Here is an 18515-nt window from a genome sequence, read left to right on the forward strand (position 1 = left end):
CAGCTGCTCATAGGACTTATTCTCTAGACACTTCATTAGTTTTGTTGTCCTTTGGACGTGCTCCAGCACCTTGATGTCCTTCTTGTAGTGAGGGGCCCAAAATTGAACCAGTACTCAAGGTGTGACCTCACCAGATCCGAGTCCAGAGGGACAATCACTTCCCTAGTCCTGCTGGCCACACTATTTCTGATACAAGCCAGGATGCTGTTGGCCTTCTTGGCTGCTTGAACATACTCCTGGCTCATATTCAGCCAGCTGTTGACCAATACCCCCAGGTTCCTTTTTGCTGGGCAGCTTTCCAGCCACTCTTCCCCCAGCCTGTAGCATTGCATGAAGTTGTTGTGCCTCGAGGTAGAACCTGGCACTTAACCTTGTTGAACTTCGTACAGTTGGCCTCCACCCATAAGGCCAGCCTATGCAGGTCGCTCTGCAGTGCCCTCCTATCCTCAAGCAGATCAACACTCGCACCTAACTTGGTGTCATCTGCAAACTTACTCAGGGTGCGCATGATCCTCTTGTCCAGATCATTGGTAAAGGTTTTGAAGAGAACTGTCCCCAGTACTGAGCCCTGGGGGACTCCACTAGCGACCGGCCTCCAACTGGATTTAACTCCATTCACCAGAACTCTTTGGACCTGGTCATCCAGCCAGTTTTTAATGCAATGAATTGTACATCTGTCCAAGCCTTAAGCAGCCAGCTTCTTCAGGAGAATGCTGTGGGAAATGGTGTCAAAAGCCTTACTGAGGTTTAGGTAGACCGGATCCAGAGCCTTTCCTGAGTCTGCTGAGCACGTCACCTCCTCCTAGGAGGAGGTTAGATTTGTCAAGCAGGACCTGCCTTTGATACACCCATGCTGACTGGGCCTGATCACCTGGTTGTCCTGTAAGTGCTACGTGATGGCTCTCAGGATAATCTCCTCCATAAGTTTTCCCAGCTCTGATGTCAGGCTGACAGGCCTGTAGTCTCCCACATCCTCCTTTCAGGCCTTCTTGTAGATAGGCATCTCATTTCCTAGCTGCCAGTGGACTAAGGCCTCTCCTGATAGCCAGGACTGCTGATAAATGATGGAAAGCAGTTTGGCAACAGTCCCTAATTGGCTCACTCACCGGTAGCCCCATAATGGAACAGTATAACATTGCAAACACAGAAAGGAAAGGCAGTCTTTTCATAGTTCATTTCATGTCAGCAGTTCTTCCTGTGTGTCTTTATTCATATGTCTTTTTTCTCCCATGTGTTATCCTGAAGATAAGGTATTAAGAAGTATATGTGAAAATTTCTCTCTAACTTTTGTGTTTGGATTTATTTCAACAAAGCATTATGATTACTGAAATGCTCAGTCTAGATCCATGTCTAGAGGCATCTTTCTTTCTTGTACAGAGTAAACCTGGGACCCTGAAGACTTCGAGCATGAGATTTTGTTCATGTTCATTTCTGCACAAAGCGAAATGAAAATAGCTGGAGGAATGTAGCTAGTTACTGTATGGCACAGAGTGTGCAACGTATATAAATTTATATATACATAAACCATTCCTGTTTCTTAAAGGTGTGTTTGTGACCACTTATATTAATTTTCAGCAAATTTTCCTTATACATTAAAAAAAAAAGTGCCCTGGAAAAAAACAGAAGTTCACAAAGATATGTCTTAAATCTGCGTTGCAGTATTTTCTCTAAATCGTAAATCATGCATTTGAGGGGATATGTTAGTTTGCGTTAAGGTTTTCCTCATAAATACAATGATTCTGGATGTGCTCTAGCTATAAATAATTTGTATTAAGTCATGTTGGATATAAAAATGTGATGTTTTCACTGTAGGTGAGTGCTCAGACTCTACTTTTCACATGTCATCATCAGGTGAAAAAGAAGCGATCAAGGATACCATTGAAAGCTATGGGAGGCAGGTATGTGAAACCAAGTATCTTGAATTACATTCTGTAAACTGTATTATATGTTAAAGTAAAAGAAAGCTTACCAGTTAGTTAATGGTGCTGAAGAAAGCGTCCTGTACTTGAAGGCTGTATTATCTGAAGTAAAGTTGGATACAATCTTATGTTTGTGTAAAATGCTTACCATTATGATGGGTGTTTGACATTGATTATCCTGATTTGTTTCCAGCTGATTTGCTTAAACATTGACCACTGTTTTTCTTTGAGTGTGTGGTGCTGAGGAACAGTGCAGACAAATGTGTTCATTTTTCCTATGCAAAATGCATATTCAAGGGGGGAGAAAGATTTTTCTATCATCTCCTAACCTGTTGGACAAAACATGACAGATATTCCTCTTTGTAAGAGAAAGGTCAAGCAAAAATCTGGTGAGATGATCTGCCAGATGCTTTCTTTGCTCATACAAGATGTCCCTTGGTTTATCAAGTCAATAAGTGTTTGAAAAGCACATCTGCATCATTCGCAGATGACACCAAGTTAGGTGCGTGTGTCGATCTGCTTGAGGGTAGGAAAGCTCTGCAGGAGGATCTGGATAGGCTGGACCGATGGGCTGAGGTCAACTGCATGAAGTTTAACAAGGCCAAGTGCCGGGTCCTGCACCTGGGGCGCAATAACCCCAAGCAGAGCTACAGGCTGGGAGAGGAATGGTTGGAAAGCTGCCAGGCAGAGAAGGACCTGGGAGTGATGGTGGACAGTCGGCTGAATATGAGCCAGCAGTGTGCTCAGGTGGCCAAGAAGGCCAACGGCATCCTGGCTTGTATTAGGAACAGCGTGACCAGCAGGGCTAGGGAGGTGATCGTCCCCCTGTACTCAGCTCTGGTGAGGCCGCACCTCGAGTACTGTGTTCAGTTTTGGGCCACTCGCTACAAGAAGGACATCGAGGTGCTTGAGCGGGTGCAGAGAAGGGCGACGAAGCTGGTGAGGGGCCTGGAGAACAAGTCCTACGAGGAGCGGCTGAGGGAGCTGGGCTTGTTCAGCCTGGAGAAGAGGAGGCTCAGGGGTGACCTTATCGCTCTTTTTAGGTACCTCAAGGGAGGCTGTAGCGAGGTGGGGGTTGGCCTGTTCTCCCACGTGCCTGGTGACAGGACGAGGGGGAATGGGCTTAAGTTGAGCCAGGGGAGTTTTAGGTTAGATGTTAGGAAGAACTTCTTTACAGAAAGGGTTGTGAGGCATTGGAACAGGCTGCCCAGGGAAGTGGTGGAGTCACCATCCCTGGAAGTCTTCAAAAGACGCTTAGATGTAGAGCTTAGGGATATGGTTTAGTGGAGGGCTGTTAGCGTTAGGTTGGAGGTTGGACTCGATGACCTTGAGGTCTCTTCCAACCTAGAAAATTCTGTGATTCTGTGATTCTGTGATTCTGTGAAAAGAATTTTTGGAGGGCCTTTTAGAGGGGTATATAACAGGCATTCTTTTTATATTAGGCATACAGGACAGGGCTGCTTAGGGGTCTCCGGTGAGATTCCAGTGTCTGGAATCTGCTGTAACATTCAAGGGACAGTGGAGCAAGTAATTTTGACCCCGCACCCAGGCACCCTGAAAGAGGGTCATAATTTCAACAGGCAGAGTGTGGCGTAATAACCACACAAGCACCAGGGTATGTTTAAGGATCAATAACTTCAACAACTTTATTGAGGACAGGCTCCCTTCTTATACCATTAGCTCTACAAGCGGTACTTTCCCACTCGCTGTTCATTGGTTCACAACTTTGCCCAGCAACAGCGAACATTTAGCAACTTCCATATCTTAACGGCTGGAGAACAAGCAGTTTGAGACAGCAAGGCATCCTGTGAATCACCACTTCTTTGTTCCTTCTCACTTCTTTACATTCCTCATGGCTTCATCCTCACGAGTCCGATGTTATCACCAAGCATGGGGCTTGTAGACCCCCATGACGATACTCCCACAGCAGAGCACCGAGCTCGAGGCATTTGGAAGGTGGCGAAAGTTGAGCAAAGAGAACGGAGCTTGGAAATGGAGTGGCCAAGACTGGTGGTTGCTGGTTGAGATGCTGCTCCCCATTGTGACAGGAGGAATTTCTGCAGAGTTAAAAGGGAGAAAAGGGCCTGTCTATAATAAATAGAAGGAGTGAGAAGCTTGGACACCAAGGCTGCAGGCCCTAGTTAGAAGAGAGCACAAGCTGAGGAGCCACACAGGGAGGGAACTTATTGAGGGGAGCGTGATGCATGTGAGCAGCCAGAAACGTTGAGGAACAAAGTGTGGGTGGGGTCAGGGATCTGAGGATACTGGAGAGAGGAGCCGGTGGAGGGGTTGAGGCATTGTACAGGTTTGATAGAAGTTTGGGTTCCTGTTTTGGGGTTGAGGGAAGGAATGGACAGGCTTTCCTAATAAATATTTTTCTTCAGAGCTTGGAATGGAATTTAACATTTCTGATTGGGGCGGGGAATTGTTGTAACATAGCCAGTTCTCCCTATGGTGGATAATAAGCTTTTTATGGTCACTTGCACTATATTAGCTCAGCTGGCAGGAAAATGTAAAACACCAAACAGTAGAAAGTGATGAAGGAAGGAGGGTGGGAAAATTCAGGCAATTGTGTTTTATTTGTTTATTGTGTTATGTTTTTTTTTGTTGTTTGTTTGTTTGTTTTTAAGTAAAGTAATCAAATATGAAAAAAATAAGCTACTTAGTGACACCAATTGTAGAGAGAAGGCAGGCTAAAAGGTAAAAGCAATCCTTAGGTCCAGAGAAATCTAACTGAAGAAAAAGTATTTCTAAAGTAAGTCCTTTTATTTTAAAGGAAAAAAAAAAAAAAAAGGAAAAATTGAAGAAAATAAAAGCGATTCAGTATCTTTATTTCTGTTGTATGATGGATAAGCTTGCAGCACAAATTACGTGGATTAACTGTAACTTCCTTTCTTTTGGTAATCTTTCTGTCTGTACCTGCTTACTCAAGGAAAAATATATTTTAGAAACTACCAACTTGATAGAAAAAACAGCACATGAAAATCAGGCTGACAAAGCAGAAATTTCACATCAGGAAGCCCTAGCAGAAAATGAGGATTCCCACAGTGCTGACAAGCAGTTAAGCCCAATACCTTGGGAAGAAAGGTATGAAAGAATGTGGGTTGAAAATGAGAAAAGGGAATTGAAAACAAACTTTAAAAACATTACAGCAGAGCTGAAGCAGCTGTTTGGTGAAGTTTGTGAACCTGTGAAAACTACTTTCTTTGTGGAAGAAATGTCAGAAGACAACTTTAATGAAGAACTGAAGAGTTTTCACGTTGCTTCATCTGGCATGACAGAATCAAACAACAAGTTAGAAAGTAAAAGTGAATTTGGAGATACTAAACTTAATGCAGACCTAAAAGAACCCAAAATGGAAATTGTAATTCCAAGTCTTGGTGTTCTTCCTGATAGAAATAACTTAAATGCAAACATGGAAGATACCTGGAGTACAAATGAAAGAGTTTGCACTAATGATGCAGATAATACAAAAGTGCCTCTAACAAAAGAAGAGGAAAATAAAGTGCCTACTACGGAAATGGAAGAGAACAAGTATGGAAGTGGTAGAAATGCAGAGGGAAATCCTGAATACTCCCTGAGACACTGTTTAAAAACAAATATTTTGGATGACATTTCTAATATATGTCCTAATTTAAGACCTGCTTCTACAGATGATGAAAATGCATTTTTTGTAGCAGAACAGAAATTGGGAAGAGACTTCTGTCTTAGTGACAATATTTCCAGAGACTACCTTATCAAAAACAATAAAATAGGAGAAGCAGAAATTGAACGTATTTTTGCAAATACTCAGCAACCTTGTGGCACTCTGGAAAGGAATCTGGATGAAGAACTAGAACAAGATGTGGAAAGATTTAAGAGTAAGGTAGGAATGCTGCAAATGGTATTCCTGTCTTTGGAGAAAGAGAAGGTACAGCTACAAAAAGAGGTAGAAGTTCACCTGCTACTCCTTATTCTTTAGCCTTTCCGCGTTTCAATGGTCCTGTTCACATTAGCTATTCATCATCAATGGAAGGTGCTTTGTGCAATTTGTTTCTTTGTTTTAATGTTTCATTACTTACGAATACAGAGAGCAGTGGAGAGTTGTCCTCCGCATTACTTGATTAGGTTTTGAGAAAATAGAATGTATTATTGTTTCAGTTTAATAATAGGTGAGAGTCAGTTCCAGTGTAAGTGGTTATCACTTCATTGCTGTAAAAAGAAACGCACACAGCTATACCAGTGCTGATTCTCAATCAAAGAATGAAAATAGCTTCTGAACAGGGTCTTGGCTAATCTATTCTTTTGCTGTGAATTGTGCATGGCGTGCCTTCATTGCCCTTCACTAAAATTCCTGTTCGCTGTGAAACCATTTCTGCTTGTGGGTGTGAGATTCCCCTTGCTCCCCCCCATTAAGGAGGTAGCCGAGCATACTTCCAGTTGTATTCTCTGTGTATTTACAACTAACTGTGTGTAGTCCTTCCAATTTCTCGTCCTCCAGTAATGCTTTCTTTTCTGTTGTTCATGTTTTAAGATAAATCATTGTTTTCTTTCTAAAGGCTATGTTTTTGTTATGCTTTAAATCACAGATGGATTCAGCATACTTTCATTGACTGTATACTTTGTAGTGTAATTTTTATGAAAGTATTTCCCTATATGAATTGAAATGGTCTTATTTTATTTGATTTCAGAAGTAAAGCTTGAATTACTTGATCATGGATATGGTGTTTCTCTCCTGTAGAAAAATAGAAATATATGAAGCTGATCTTTCTTTTCATAGGTTGAGAAGGAAAAAAGGAAGCAGAGATGTTTCAAAATGCAGGCAGTGGAGAAACAAGAAGATCTTGATAAATTAAATGCACCAGCAGGCAATGCAAATCAGCAAATGAAACAAAAGCTTAATCTCAGGAAGAATGAATGTTTGAAAACTGAGGATGATAAAATAATAGAAGAAAAGCACAAAAAGGATTTTTCATCTGAGGAGACTTCAAATGTAAATGAAATGCCAATAAAAAGGTAAAGAGATTGAAAAAAAATCTCTCTAATTCTTATTTGTAATATTAAGTAGCTTTAGGAGGTTTTTTTTGTTTTTTTTTTTTTTTTAAATCTTATAGTAGTTGAAGTAGTTTCCTCAGTGCTGAAAGCCACACTGAATAGTCCATTGCGTCTCAAGCATTTAAGAAAAATAATATTTTCAGGAAGAGCTAAGTTCATAACAGAAGTTCAGATTTATTGCAGTGGGGGGTGAGAGAGAGATCTTGTGAATTTAATTGTCAATACTGAGGCTAAGCATGTTTTCAAAACCAGGGCCATAAGACTGGAAGAAAGAGTTATTGTCTTAGGAAATAGCCACACAGAAAAGTAGGGACTTATTTGCTTTCTCCCTTTTCTAGGAGACTTTAGTAATCCTCATGCAGCTGTTTTCCTTTTCATTAAGCTTAGATTGCCTCTGTCAGGAAAAAGGGAAAGATAGTATTAGCAAACTTATCTAAAAAGTTTGAAGAAGTTGCAGATGCTTTTACGTAACCTCAAGCATTTTTTACTGTTCCTCTGAGGGGAATCTCTGCTCTATGTACTTCTTCTGATGGGGATAGGGATGTTCTACCTTACCTGAATTTTCCTCAGATTCTACCATTCTTCCTCAGTTCTAGAGGAAAATGTTTTAATAATTGAGTGTATTCTAGAATCTTGGGAATCAAGCTTGTGGTTTGTCACAGATGTGTTTAGTCTTGGTTGTTTCAGGACTTGTTTCTGGAGCATATGCTTCATATTTTATGTAAGATACTTGGTGAGTTGGTGTTTTTTTTTTTTCTTTCTGTTTAATGTAGTAAATCTTTCCTGAAAGCAAAAGATGTAAAGAAAAATGAGAGTAAAAGACAGTCTTCAAAGCAGAAGGCTAATCAGCAGATGAGTTCCTCCAGTGGAAATCATTTTCAAGTACTGGATGATAGCACTTTCAGTGAAACATCTCAAGATGAAGAAAGGTACTGAATATAAGGAATATTATAAATAAAATTTTGTTATAAAAATTGACCTGAAAGCTAAAAATAAGTTTTGTATATAGAATGCATACAATGATTCTTCTTTCATGTGACAATTTAATCTAATGCCTTTTATGTTCAAAATCACTTACTTAGAATGCTTTGAACATATTAGTCAAGCTAATGATAGGGGAAAATGAGCACAAATTCTGAACTACCTGAATGTGTGCACGCATTTATATGTGCACAAACATACATTTTTTTAATACATTTTTTAAGGGAGATGGGAGACTAATAAAAGGCAAAGTTGCTTGTACACTACAGGTTTCTCTATTTTTTTCTTTTCTTTGCCTGCCCAAAAAGAGAAATATTACCTCCTTTGTAGTACAGCACAAAGACAGCTGTATAAGCTTTGGATGTTGCTCTAGTATCTCTATAATCCACTGTGCTGTAGAGTGTAAATAACAGTTTTTCTAGAACTAATTCAGCGTATTTGGCATGCCATCAAGCTGTCTCATATGCATGAAGCATCAAGGAGAAACTGCACAGAGCTTATCAGTACAGGTTGCAGGCACATAGTTCTTGCTGAAGAGCAGTTTTCCCTCATTAATGAACTTTTGTTTAAAAAAAAAAAAAAAAGTTGATGTTTTGCTGGCCTGAAACTACCTCAAGTGGAAAGTAGTGAACTCAGGACGTCTTTTGTACAAAAATAATTGTAATGACTAAATAAGTTTGACTGAATGAGCAGTCCTCAAACTGAGAGTGACACCATCATGCCTAGATGTCCTGAGTCTGGATGGGATGGAGTTAGTTTTCTTCCTGGCAGCCCACACAGTGCTGTGTTTTTTAGATACATGACTAAAACAGTATTGATAACAAATCAGTGGTTTAGCTGCTCCTGAGCAGTGGTTTCACAGTGCTAGTGCATTCTCTGTTTCTGACTTTGCCATCACAGCAAGTAGGTTGGGTATGGGCTAGAAGCTGGGAAAGGACACAGCCAGGGCAGCTGACCTAAAATGACCAAAGGGATATTCCATACCATGTAGCTTCATCGTGCTCACCACTAAAACTAGGGTGTAGTCTTGCTCAGAGACTGTCTGGGCACTGGTTTGCTGTTGGGTGGTAGTGAGTGTTTTGCATCTTTTTATTTTTTTTTTTCTTCTTTTCATTTAGTTATCCCTGTTTCTATTTCTTCCCATGAGTTTTTCTTGCTTTTGGTTTTCTGATTCTCTCCCCCACAGGGGGAGTGAGCAAGCAGCTAGTGAGTGCTTAGTGGCTAGCTGGGCTTAACCTACCAGAGCTCACAGACAATAGCATTAGAGGTTGGACCTGATGATCTTTTGAGGTCCCTTTCAAACTGGGTTGTTCTGTGATATTATTCTTAGTATCTTGTGGGAAAGATAGCTTTCCTGTACACTTAAGACTTTTTTTATCGGTCTTCAACTAGATGTTCAAAATTCTTATATTAAATTTTAGTTTAATTCACTTATGAAATAGTTTTCAGAGCAACTTCAGATATTGCTTGTGATGCAGAATAAGCATTCCAGTAATGAAATGTATTTCTGTTTTCCAGACCTGCAGCAAAAACAGGGAGTGAAAAGAACAAGGTAATGTAAAATTAGTTTCTTGATAATTATTCTGTATCGGTTTTTAATCGGTTAGATAGGAACAGCCTTTATGTAGTGGTCCACCAGATGCACAAATTTCTGCTAGTATGCAACTTCACACTATTTGAGCCAAATCTATGGGCTGCAAATGAGAGAATGAATTGTTCTTGCATCTGTAATGATCTATAATAATGTGTTGTTGTATGCAGAAAATATTGTATCTTTTATATATCTTTTTTAGGTCAGCGTACAAATGGATGTTATGGATAACCTTGATTTAACACAGTCATCTGACACAACTACAGAAGATGTTGAATCACCAACTCCAACCTACAAAGAAGCTATGTTGCTGTTAGAACAGCTTAGTGTGGATCATGCAGGTAAGTTTTCAAATCACTGTTTTCTGTTACAAGTTCCTCTTTTAAAACATGATCTCTTTGTATACCTAATTTTTCAGTTTTCTATTTTGATCTGAAGTTTGCGATGAGAGACAACTCCTGCCCACACCCTAGAGAAGTATGAACTTCTTCAGCACTGAGTGTGGAATTCATCTCACCTTATCTTTTATGTCTATCTGTATCATCAGCAAATGCATCTTACTTATGTCTCTAGTCTAGTCAACAGGACAGTGGGGGAAAATAGGATGAAAAAAATCAATGAGTGAGATAAAGACAGGGACATCCCTTACCAATTACTGTCATGGGCAAAACACTCCACTTGGGGAAAATTAATTTGTTTGCTATTTAAAATAGATTTGGGTGGTGAGAAAGACCGAATAATAATAATAATAATAAAAAAACTATTAAAACAACACCTTCCTCACACCCCTTTCTCAGGCTTAACTTCACTTCAGTCCCACCACCTGAGCAGTGCAGGTAGGATGGTGGGTTTGCAGTCTGTGCAAAGCAGTGCCTCTCCTTCCTCTTCACACCTTTCCCTGCTCAAGCATGGGACCTTCCACAGGCTGTGGTGCTTCAGGATAAACCTGCTCCAGGATGGGCTCTGCATGTGCTGCATTTCTTGTCATGAAGATCTGTTCCAGTGCGGGCTCTTCATTGACTACACGTTCTTAAGGAAATGTGGGGCCCTCCATGGGCTGCAGTGTGGATACACACTCCAGCATGGTCCTCTTCAGGGATTGCAGGGAAATGCCTGCTCCATTATGGTGCTCTCCACAGATTGTAGGGGAATCTGCATAAGCATCCGGGGCACCTCCTCCCCAGCCTTCATCAGACCTTGATGTTTGCTCTTACTCATGCTTTTTTTTTCCCTTCTCCTCCTCTGCCTGTGTGGTGTTTTTTGCCCTTTCCAAAATACGTTTTCCTGGAGGTGCCACAAGCTTGGCTGATGGGCTGAGCTGTGTCCTGTGGTGGGTCTGCTTCATCTGTGTCTGGCATAGGCAGCCCGTCCTTTTCACAGAGATTTCCCGCTACCAAAGCCTTGCCACCTAAACTCAATACAGCTAAGTATTAAATAGGTTATACATTGGAAAGTATTTGTGTGTATGTGCAATTTTGTCTATTTTCTATCTCCAAATAGGTTCTGTTATTCTGCTGAAAATTCAGAACATACTTCTTCAATATGAACAGATAATAGAACGCGAAAAAAGTCGGTATGCAGCTCTTAGTAGAGAAGTCAGGAAATTGGAAAGTGAAAAAGAAGAGTCACAATTAATAGCAGAAGAGACTCAAGATTTGAAATCCATATTGGCTCACCAAGAAGTGGAATGGAAAAGTGATATCCAAAGCCTTAAGTATGTAATCCTTTATTCTGATCATGGGTGTTATCTCGTCAGTATTCACGTTGTGTAATAGTTTATTTGTGTGTTTGTACAGCTGATGCACAAGATGTCTTCCACCACTAATGGAATAAAATTACAATTATTTTAAAAGTCTAAAACTGTATTTGAAAAGATGTGACATTTTTACGGTTTAAATTGCCTCTGAAAGTTCTTAACATGGCATATTTACTTTTTATATCAGCAGTTAGTTCCTCAGATAATCTCTGTTAAATCACAGATTTTCTTTGAAACAAGAAGAAGAAAAGAGGCTCAGAGTTGAAATGCTGTATGAGAAAACAAGAGAACAGCTAAGAAGGAAAGAGGATCAATACTGTAAAGAGATGGAGAAGAAACAACAACTTGAGTTGCACTCAGGGAATTTACAAACAGAGATAATAACATTGAGAAAGCTCTTAAAACAGGTATATTAAATACTAAGGTAAACATCTCTTTTCTGTTTGTTTTAATTGACATTGCATTCTAGTATGTTCAGAAAAAGAGGTTAATGGAAGAGGCATTAAATAACTATATCGCCACATTTTGAGGACAGTAGAAAACTGTTGGTTCACAGGCAGGTTTACAGGCAAGATTCATTTTCTCCTTTTTCAGAATCAAGGTTTTATTCATATTTCAGGCAAAGCCTCACTTGGAGTTATTTTTCCTAATTAACACAAAACATTGTATTTTTTTTCTTAAAATTTATTTTCCTTCTGAAAAAAAATAATAATATTCTTGCAGGGCAGGTATAGTAACAGGGATTTAAATTCAGGCCCAAATGGTAGCATTTACCTGAGATTCTGTACACTACTTCTGTTGCCCACAGTCAGGGGACTAAATCCAGGTAAACCTCTCTCGCCTGTATTTTTATTACAGCTTTAGTACTTTATTTCCTGTGATTGAGATGATGACATTCTTACGAATGGTTTTGTGGATCTTTTCACTGGTCTTTACATACTTTTAAGTATATCTGCCATGGTTCTACACAGTTTCTGCTTAGGACATTGCAGTAGGGTACAGTCAATGGAAATGATGTGCTTTTAGAAATGTTATTTATTCAGTTTATGTTGCTCTTAATGTTAGTGCTAAAACTGATGAATGGGTGTTCTCGTATCTTTGACTTTAAGCATATGAATGTCCATTCCTGTTTTAAGTGAGTACGTATATTGTGTTAGTAATTTGACTTGGGTTTCTGCTTAAGCTCTGTATGGAATATGTTACCAAGAATAATAGCTTTCTTACATTTATTTATTTATTTTTGGTATAGAGAGTGATTCATTAAGTATAAAACTTTTATAATGCTGATTGTGCAAGCTAAACTTGGACATGTGCTGTTCATACATTTTTTTTTATTCATTCAGAAATCTAAACATTCTTGTTTTCAAATACTGAAAATGGATCTGTAAGTCTGTGCTTAGTAATAATTATAATACATTTAAATTCAGAGCAGTCTAAATCATTTGCTCTAGTAGGGTTAGCCTGTGGGATGCTTGCCATCAATCTGTGTTGTTTGTCTAGGACAAGATGAAGCAGCTTACTAAAATTCTGTACGGTCTGCCCTAAAGGGCAGTTGCATCTTCCTAAATATGTAGTCAGCTGGCTAACACCTGGATTCTGCTTTTGGGTTCACGTAAGTTGTCAGATTTGTAACATTAGGAATACTTTCTCTTGCATAGAATAAACAGCCAGGAACATAAACAGGCAAGAAGCCAGATCTACGCAACCCACATTATGTCAGAGTATGTGTTTGTCCCCTGCCACAGAAACTGAAACCAGTACAAAACAAAAACAAAAACAAAACAAAACAAAAAAGTTGCCATTCAAAGGAGATATTTTGGAAACAATATTAAATCTAGTTTAGCAAGTTGGAATATTGTAACTCTTGAGGAAGCAAAAGTGCATGAAATACAAAGAAGAATGAACTGGGAAGATATTGATAGCTCTGATTTTGCTCAAGATTCAGAAGTTCAATTATATTACTGTAGGTTGAAGAAGAGCGTGATGAAACACAGAGACAGCTCTCTCAGGAAAAGAGTGCCAGAGCCCTACAAGAAGGAATTTTGAACAGCCACCTGTGGAGACAGAAGGAACTAGAAGAAGAGACAAGAATAACCATAGGAAAAAATTCAGAGGTAAGCAGTTCTGTTTCTAATTAAATTTCACTGCTCTCATTCTAAAATTATTATAAATCTTAAGTAACTTTTTGTGCTTTTTGCTGGATTATCTACAGTTGTCAATATAACCCAACTATGTTACTGATGTCTTCAAAAGTTTGGGAAAGCAGCATCAGTTCCATGAATTTCCCTGAATTCTATGTGGAAATAGCCAATATAAAATACTACACTGTTTATCCAATTTCTTAAGCTATCTGCTATTTTTCATTTTATAGATGTTAATTTTTAACATAATTTTTAACATAATTTTTAATGTTGCTAGCAATCAGACACACAGTTACCTCAAGGCTGACCAGGAAAGAAGTTTTTTAACGCTGTTTGCAATCCTATTGCTTGGCTTTTGGATTAGTTATACCATCATCAAATCTGTTTACTTTGAAGTATGCCTTCTTCCACCTTCACATTCTAAAATTTTATAAAAGAATATGAAGAATGAATGAAATTTCTCTAGGAGGTCAAATAATTGGAGGAGAGAAAAAGCAAAGCTCTACTGGGGGGGGGGGGGAGGAGGAGGAAAAATAACCTCAAACCTGCCAAGGGTTTACTGAATTTGCTAAGAACATCCAGTGCTTCAAGTAATTATTTGTTCTTTGTTGTACTTTTCAAAGAACATGGGATTTTTACATTAATGTGGAAATAATTTATGTATGTTATGAGCAGAAAACACGTAAGAGTACTGCATTTAAGGGATGATTGCTGGAGTCGTATAGTTTGCTTTCAGTAATAAAGAAAAAAAGCTAGGCCTTGAGTCATTTGAGGGCTGATACAAGAGGAGAGGTAGCATTTATAGTTGTTGCAATTCAGCTTCATGTTAGAAAAGGAAAATAACCTTTTTATATCTCTGTTTCTACTAGATTTATAACTCAAAGGTATGTGGTTACAAGAAAACATGGACACTTGAAAAAATTGTATTTAAAATATCCCAAATATAAATTATTATTGAGTTGCTGCTTCAAGGCCGGGGGGTGGAAGGCATACGTTTGGGATGTTCATACAGTCTTAAGGGTTTGGTAAAATTCCAGTGCATGCACTTGTACACATGCATTGTACAGTAGCTTATGTATCACCTGAAACTTCTCTCTCATCTTAGCAGTCATGCTTCAGTATTACAAATGCTAAAACATAGTTTGAAAGTGTATTTTGCAGATTAATTTCCCGACTGGCTATTTATTCATTTTCCCTGTCGCTCAGGAATCTGACACTAATGAAAGGGAAAAGGACCTGTTGTACAAAAATCAGTTACTGCAAGATGAGATTGCTATGCTAAGACTAGAACTTGACCAAGTAAAACTTAGGCACCAGGAGGATGAAGGAAAATATTTAGAGGAAAACGAAACTTTGAAAGAAAAGAATGAAGATCTTAAAAAGGAACTTAAACTGAATGAGGAAGCCTTAACACAAACAGTATTTCAGTACAATGGACAGCTGAATTTACTGAAGACAGAATCCGCAGTGCTAACTTCCAAACTTGAGCAGACTAAAGAAAGCAAAGACAGACTGGAGACAGAGATTGAATCATTTCGTTCTCGCCTGAATGCTGCTGTTCAAGATCTTGAACGTCACCAGACATCAAAAAGTGATGTCGAACGAACATTTCAGAGAGAACGTGATGAATGGCTTCGGTTGCAAGACAAGCTCCACCATGACCTCTCTGATGTGCGAGAAACCAACAACAGCTTGTCTCAGCAGCTGAGTAAAGCTGAAAGCAAAGCTAATACTCTAGAAAATGAGCTTCACCAGCTGAAACAAACACTTAGAGAAAAAACACTACTTTTAGAAATGACACAAAAGGAATTAAGTCAAGCCCAGTGTCAGGCAAAGGAAAGTGATCATGCTCGGCAACTTGAGAAAGATCAAGTAAGCAAGTTTATGATAAAGCAGGAATCCATGCAGGAGCGATTGGCCCAGCTCCAAAGTGAAAATCTTTTACTCCGTCAGCAGTTGGAAGATATGCAGAACAAGGGGATCATCAAAGAAAAAGTTGTGAATGATGTCCAGGACAGATTTAATGATATTTTCAACAAACTCAGAGCTGATACTGAAAAGCAAGTTTACCTGATGGAAGAGAGAAACAAGGAATTAAAAACCAAGTGTACAGATTTAAGAGAACAAGTCTTCAAGTATGAGGCTGACAAAGTAGAAAGAGAGGTAAATTATACATTCAGAACAATTTAAAATTTATTATTTCTTGAAATTGTTTTATATTTCTGAAACAAATCATGCTTACGTTATATGCATAGGACCAAATCATGCTGATTCTTTTCTGGTTTGTTGTGTTTCTCCTGGAACTGTGAAAGATTTTGGCAAATCGGATGTCAATGCCAAGATCTCATCAGAGAAAACAGAAAAAGGTATCCAAATGTGGGGTTTGATGAAGGAGGAAGTTCTTCCTTAGAACTTTTTTCATCCCTTTTCCTTAGTCCTTTTTGTGCCGTGTAGAGGGGTGGTTTGATATACCTAATGCACTTATGACACACACACAAACACATAAAGAAGAACCATCCAATATGCAAGGGTTGAGAAATGAAGATGCAGGTAAGTGAAGTGATTGGGGGGGAAAGAAGGGGGGAAGTGTTTATAGTATATTACTACAGAAGAAATAAAGATGCTTCTCTGTAAGATGCGATAAAATTGAAGACCATTAGTATTTTCCAGGTGTTAATTTTTGTATGTGTTTTGGGAGTTCTAAAGTACGTGTCAGTTCCTCAGTAATTTGATTTTGAACACTGACCTAAGTTTAGTCTTCTCTATTTTCTTTGTTGTATAGCCATATTTAAATACTTCATTTCTTTGTGCCTCTGTGAAAGGCTACTTAGCCACACAGAAGAAAGGCTAATTAGGAAATCAGTTAAACTTTCTGCAAATTGATACAATTCATGAGTATGAAATGTGCTGCTTTGCAGACTGCTAGCATAACTTTGTATGTCTCAAATATGCATGAAACAAGTGTTGCTCCCAATTGTAGATGACTTTTGTCAATAAAATGGATGGAACTGAAAATTACGATGGAGGTAGAAGCAAGGAATAGCTAGACAGCTGAAAAAGCTGGGATGGGAAAATGTGTAGTTATGTATGTTATTGTAATAGGTAGAGTACTCTCAATTCCAGGTAGAATAATGATTAAAAAGTTGCCTTAACCATTTTGTTTAATCTTTCCTGTCTAGAAAATAGGAAATAATCACGTTCTGTGTTTAGACTCTCTGCTGTGAGGTTCATGTCCTTTAATGATTTGAATGGTGATCTAAAATTACTCTTCCTTCTTCGTAACAAACTCAGAATCTTTGAGTGAGTTAAGTACTTGAATGTGTCTGATAACCACCTTAATTTTTGTTTACTTTGAAAGGTGGGGCATGGGGAGAGTAGTGCAGCAGTGTTGTCAGTCAACTTAACCTGTAAATTGCTTCATATTTTTCCTACTACCTTACAAATTTAATAGATATATAATGTTAATCCAAAATGAATTCAGTAAGAAGACTCTAAGATGATGTGATTTAACATGTACTTAAAGCTTCAAAAGAGTTTAATTATATTTGCATAGTGGAGGAATAGCACAAGGAGAGACCTAAGACAAAGTCCCACCTTTGATTATAAGTGCAATATCTTTAGCTCTTACATCAAAACAGATTTGTGTTTTTTAGAAAATGAATACATGACTACAGTGTGTGCTTGTGTTGTTCCAAGAAGAATATGACTTAAGCCTTTTTTTTTTTATTATTATTTAGAAACAGAAACTCTCATAAAGAGTGTCTCATAGTTTGTATGTGTGCAGTTGAGAAGAGACGTGCAGGTGCCTGCTGGTGGCACGCAAAATTTCACACCTTTGAATTTATTGTGAACACTGAATTATATGATCTAGTAAGTTTAAGTAAAGAAGCAGAGGCATGTTTCATACGCTATTCTTCATGCTCATCTTACTGTTTTTTTTTAGGGTATGGTCAGACAGCTGCAGCAGGAACTTGCTGATGCTCTTAAAAAGCAGTCTATGTCAGAAGCCGCACTTGAAGTTACTACGCACCACCGCAGTGACCTGGAGGAAGACAAATTGCGCTTGCAAAAGGAGTTGGACAAGGTTAAAACCAAGGTATAGAAATGAAATACCCCTCTGGCCGGTGTGGGTCAGCTGTCCCAGCTGTGTCCCCTCCCAGCTTCTTGTGCACCCCTAGCCTCCTCGCTGGCAGGGCAGCGTGAGGAGCTGAAAAGTCCTTGGCTCTATGTACACACTGCTCTATGACATTTGTGTTGTCTACATTGGTGTGTTTTCACCACAGTTTTCATCAAAAATCCAAAATGCTACATTGTGTGAGCCTCTGAAGAAAATTAATCTGTACCAGACAAAACCATGATAGTTGCCTATGCTTTTCTTTTCCTGAAATATAAGTCATGAGAATCTAATTATTTTGGAGCTGTGAGGTCACTTTAGGAGAAAGATGAACTGAAAAATTTCAGTTCACTGAAATTAAATATTAATTAATAATTTTCAGTGGACTAGCAAGCAAGCGGATTCCATGTCATGAGTAACTAAAAGGGTAGGAGTGGTGGTGTCAGTGCTTAGATGAGTGCTATAGAAATTCAATATAAGGATGGGAGAGGCCGGTATAATATGAAGTAACACGATTTCTATTCATTTGCTAAGAGAAGTGAAGGTTCAAATGTATTTCAGGTGATTACATTACTTTGAGTAGAGTATATGTGCAGATACATGCAGTACTCAAATTCTTTAGCACCCATTGACTTCTCTAGAGAGAAACTAACCTGGCTAGTATGGATTTTTACTGTGAACTTTTTCAGTTGCAGGAATCAGAACAACAGCGTATTCAGTCTGAACATTGTGTTCACGACTTAAAGACTGTCTTAGATAATAAGGAAAGAGAATTAGTAGCTTCTTCCCAGAAACTGCAAGACATTCTGCTATCATCTTCTGGAACTAATACTACTATAAAACAACTGGAAGAGCACGTGCAAAGGTAAGAAGATAACATAGTGAAACAAGATTTTCCTTTCTGTGATTATATGAAAACAACAGGATTGTTTTGTTGCATCACAGGATATTACTATAGGGTTTTAAAAGAAGCTTTTGC

General features: G+C 38.7%; 1 protein-coding gene across 8 annotated transcripts in view; it reads left to right on the forward strand.

Annotated features, from left to right (window-relative positions):
• The window catches only part of ANKRD26 (ankyrin repeat domain containing 26), a 59681-nt gene that overhangs the window by 22058 nt on the left and 19108 nt on the right, over window positions 1-18515 (forward strand). For 5 of the 8 annotated variants that reach the window (XM_084525082.1, XM_084525083.1, XM_084525085.1 and 2 more), the window contains 12 exons: window positions 1813-1898; window positions 4852-5847; window positions 6679-6914; window positions 7727-7882; window positions 9453-9486; window positions 9728-9866; window positions 11026-11239; window positions 11505-11688; window positions 13249-13395; window positions 14629-15585; window positions 17366-17518; window positions 18226-18401. In XM_084525082.1, coding sequence (XP_084381208.1) covers window positions 1813-1898; window positions 4852-5847; window positions 6679-6914; window positions 7727-7882; window positions 9453-9486; window positions 9728-9866; window positions 11026-11239; window positions 11505-11688; window positions 13249-13395; window positions 14629-15585; window positions 17366-17518; window positions 18226-18401 — 3478 coding nt within the window. The remainder of the gene's footprint in view (window positions 1-1812; window positions 1899-4851; window positions 5848-6678; window positions 6915-7726; window positions 7883-9452; window positions 9487-9727; window positions 9867-11025; window positions 11240-11504; window positions 11689-13248; window positions 13396-14628; window positions 15586-17365; window positions 17519-18225; window positions 18402-18515) is intronic. The other 3 variants (XM_084525084.1, XM_084525087.1, XM_084525089.1) reach the window with 3 other exon arrangements.

Source organism: Aythya ferina, assembly GCF_964211825.1.
Source record: "Aythya ferina genome assembly, chromosome: 1".
In the NCBI taxonomy this organism is placed as follows: Eukaryota; Metazoa; Chordata; class Aves; order Anseriformes; family Anatidae; genus Aythya; species Aythya ferina.